Source organism: Apaloderma vittatum, unplaced genomic scaffold (genome assembly GCF_000703405.1).
Source record: "Apaloderma vittatum isolate BGI_N311 unplaced genomic scaffold, ASM70340v1 scaffold12728, whole genome shotgun sequence".
Taxonomy (NCBI): domain Eukaryota; kingdom Metazoa; phylum Chordata; class Aves; order Trogoniformes; family Trogonidae; genus Apaloderma; species Apaloderma vittatum.
Genome location: NW_009729100.1, coordinates 1 through 2951, shown reverse-complemented (window position 1 = coordinate 2951; position 2951 = coordinate 1). Strand labels below are relative to the sequence as shown.

The window sequence follows — 2951 nt, the reverse complement described above, 5'->3', positions numbered from 1 at the left end:
CCCGGCGTCTTCCGTGGGGACAAGTGGAGCTGCTGCCTCCAGAAGGAGAGGACAGGTACCGGGTGAGGGGAGCAAGGACATCTGGGACCCCCGCAAGACTGCTGGTGTGGGTCTCCCCCTCCGTGACAGGGATGTCACCCCGCAGGGCCAGGGTGTGACCGGACCCGGCGCGGCGTCACCCTGCAAGGCTGGAACGACCCCATGGACCCAGCGGCAGAGGCCCAGCGCTTGTTCCACCACCTCCAGAGCCTCCGGGGGACCCTCAGGTGAGCCCCTGCCCCGGGGGAACCTCCCCACAACCCCCTCTCCATCCTCCTGCCACGGGTCCCTCTTGTCCCTTGTGAGGGAAAAGTACTGGGAGCTGCTGGAGTCGGAGAACACCCTAAAAGACCCCCAGGGTGAAGGTAGGTTTGGAGGGCTGAGGGAGGATTTTTGGGAGCCCAGTTGGGATGCTCCCCTTGGGACATGTCCCTGGGGGTCAGGAGGGGTGCAATGGTGTCCCTGGGACGTGTGGGGTCTCACTGCTGCTCCTCACCCTCCCTCCCTCCAGCAGATCCCCCCCTGCCCGAGGGGCTGAGCCGGCTCTTCGGGGTGCTGGGGGACCTGGAGAGCTGCCACCGCCTGGCGCAGCCCCCAGGCCCTCCAACCCCTGCCCTGCTGCAGCCTCACACATGAGGGGCCTGGAGCCCCCCCTCCTCTGCCACCGGGGGTCCCCATGCCTCAGGGACCATGGTGGTAGCAATAAAAACTTTGTACCCTGCAGCCTGTCCAGTCCCTCTCTGGTGGGGATGCTACTGGCTACGAGCCAGGCACCGGTGGCTCCGGGTGGGGGCAGCGCTGGGTGACAGCTCTGCTGGTAGGGCTGGTCATGGTGGCACTGGTGACATCACTGATGGCTTTCCTGGTGCCTTTTCTGGTGACTTTGCTGGTGGCAGCACTGGTGGTACTACTGATGGTGGCACTGGTGACGTTGCTGATGGCCCTCTTGGTGCCATTGCCGTTGGCCCGGCTGGTGGCACTGGTGCTGTCACTGGTGGCTCTGCTGGTGGCAGCACTGGTGACATTGCCAATGGCACTGATGGTGCCATTTCTGGTTGTGGTGGTGGTGGCATCACGCTGGGGGTTCTGCTGGGGGGACGTGTTCCTGATGCTGTTGGTGCTCCTCATGGCATCACTGATGACGTTACTGGTGGAACCACTGACGACTTTGTTGCTGATTGTCGTGGTTCGAGCCGACTGAGACAAAAAAACCACGTGGTCTCCAGCTCACTGATCCCCCCAACCCCATTTCCAGCCGTGTGGAGGGAGATAATTCAGCTAAAAAGGCTCAAGGGTTTGAGGTCAAGCCTAGGGAGGGTAATAATCCACCGTTTAAGATGATGAGTAAAGAGCCAGAGCGACCTGGGGAGACAAACATGGATTTAATTCACTGCCACCAATTACAAAGTGGGATAGTGACAGGAATACATCAATAAATACGACCCAATCTTAAATACACTTTGCCCTCACCCCTCCCATCTTCCCAGCTACCTCCGCGACCTCCACGCCTCCATCAGTGCAAGGAGGGCAGGGGGTAGGGGATGGGGTCCCTCTGGCCATTACTCATTGTCCAGGGCAGCTCCTCCTTGAATGAGAGGGCTCCTCGCAGTCTCTCCCTCCCGGCGTGTGGTGCCCACCTCACCGGAGGCAATCCTCTTCCTCCTCGGGGCCACGGATGGCTTCAGGCACCTTCCCCGCTGATGCTCGGGCTCTCTCCCCTCTTGCCGGGGGCTCTGCACGTACCGCTGCATCCTGGACATTCTCACTGCCGTCAATTCTGTTGCAGTTTTCAAAGGGAATTTAATGAAAATGGTGATTAGCTATTCATTAAGCAATTAGCTCCTTAAAACTTAAGTTTGATTACAACAATTCTGTCAACTGTCAAGCAATCGCCTTCCTGCCATCCCAACCACCACGGGCCTCAGGGAAAGGTCCTGCTCCAGCAGCCTTCTCCCTCTCCTTCTTCTCTGGGACTCTTCTCCCTCTTTCATCTCAGGGTGACGTTCCTTTGTTCTCCTCTTACCTCCCCCTACTCCAGTAGAAAAACTCCTCGACATTAAAGACAGGGCAGCTCAACACAAGGTAAAACCAAGATACAACAATGGGGTCACCTCTTAAATACGTTGGCCTGACCCTGGCCAGAGGCAGGTCTGACTCCTGCCTGGGGGTGAGGGAGGCTCTCAAATCTTCACACGAGTCTACCCCTCCTTTTACAACAAAACCCCACCAGATTCAAACCCATGACACTGATTCCCACTGATGGTCAAAGCTGTCAGCAGTTAGTGGCCGGCCTGGCCCTAACCCTTGACACACGTGGTGACATCACTGGGATCCCCGACACAAGACTCCCATATTCAAAAAAGAGAGAAAAGGAACACCCGGGGAACAGATCACCCAGTCTCACCTCAGTGCCTGGCAGGATAATGGGTCAGATCCTCCTGAAGGCTCTGCCAGGGCACATGGAAAACAAGGAGGTGGTTGGTGGCAACCAGCATGGCGTCACCATGGGCAAATCCTGCCTGACAAATCTGGTGGCATTTTATGGTGGGGTTACAGCGCTGGTGGATGAAGGAAGAGCAACTGACGTCATGTTCCTGGGCTTGTGCAAAAGGTTCTTCAACGTCCCACGTGACATCCTTGTCTCTGAATTGGAAAGACACTGGTTCCAGGGCTGGACCACTCAGTGGGTAAGGAATTGGCTGGATGCCCGCTCTCCAAGAGTTGTGACAGATGTCTTGATGTCCAAGTGGAGACCCGTGACGAGGGGTGTCCTCAGGGGTCGATCCTGGGACCAAAGCTGTTTAGCGTCTTTGTCAGCGACATGGACAGTGGGATGGAGGGCTCCCTCAGCAAATGTGCCGATGACATTGAGCTGTGCGGTGGAAGGGATGTCCTCCAGAGGGACCTGGACA

The 2951-nt window shown here is 57.6% G+C and overlaps 1 protein-coding gene across 1 annotated transcript; it reads right to left on the bottom strand.

Moving 5' to 3' along the window:
• Positions 1-866: 866 nt before the first annotated feature.
• Positions 867-995, bottom strand: LOC104277637 (verprolin-like). Its single transcript, XM_009874330.1, has one exon. It carries the CDS (start codon positions 993-995, stop codon positions 867-869), a length of 129 nt encoding a protein of 42 aa, XP_009872632.1.
• Between the last annotated feature and the right edge of the window lie 1956 nt (positions 996-2951).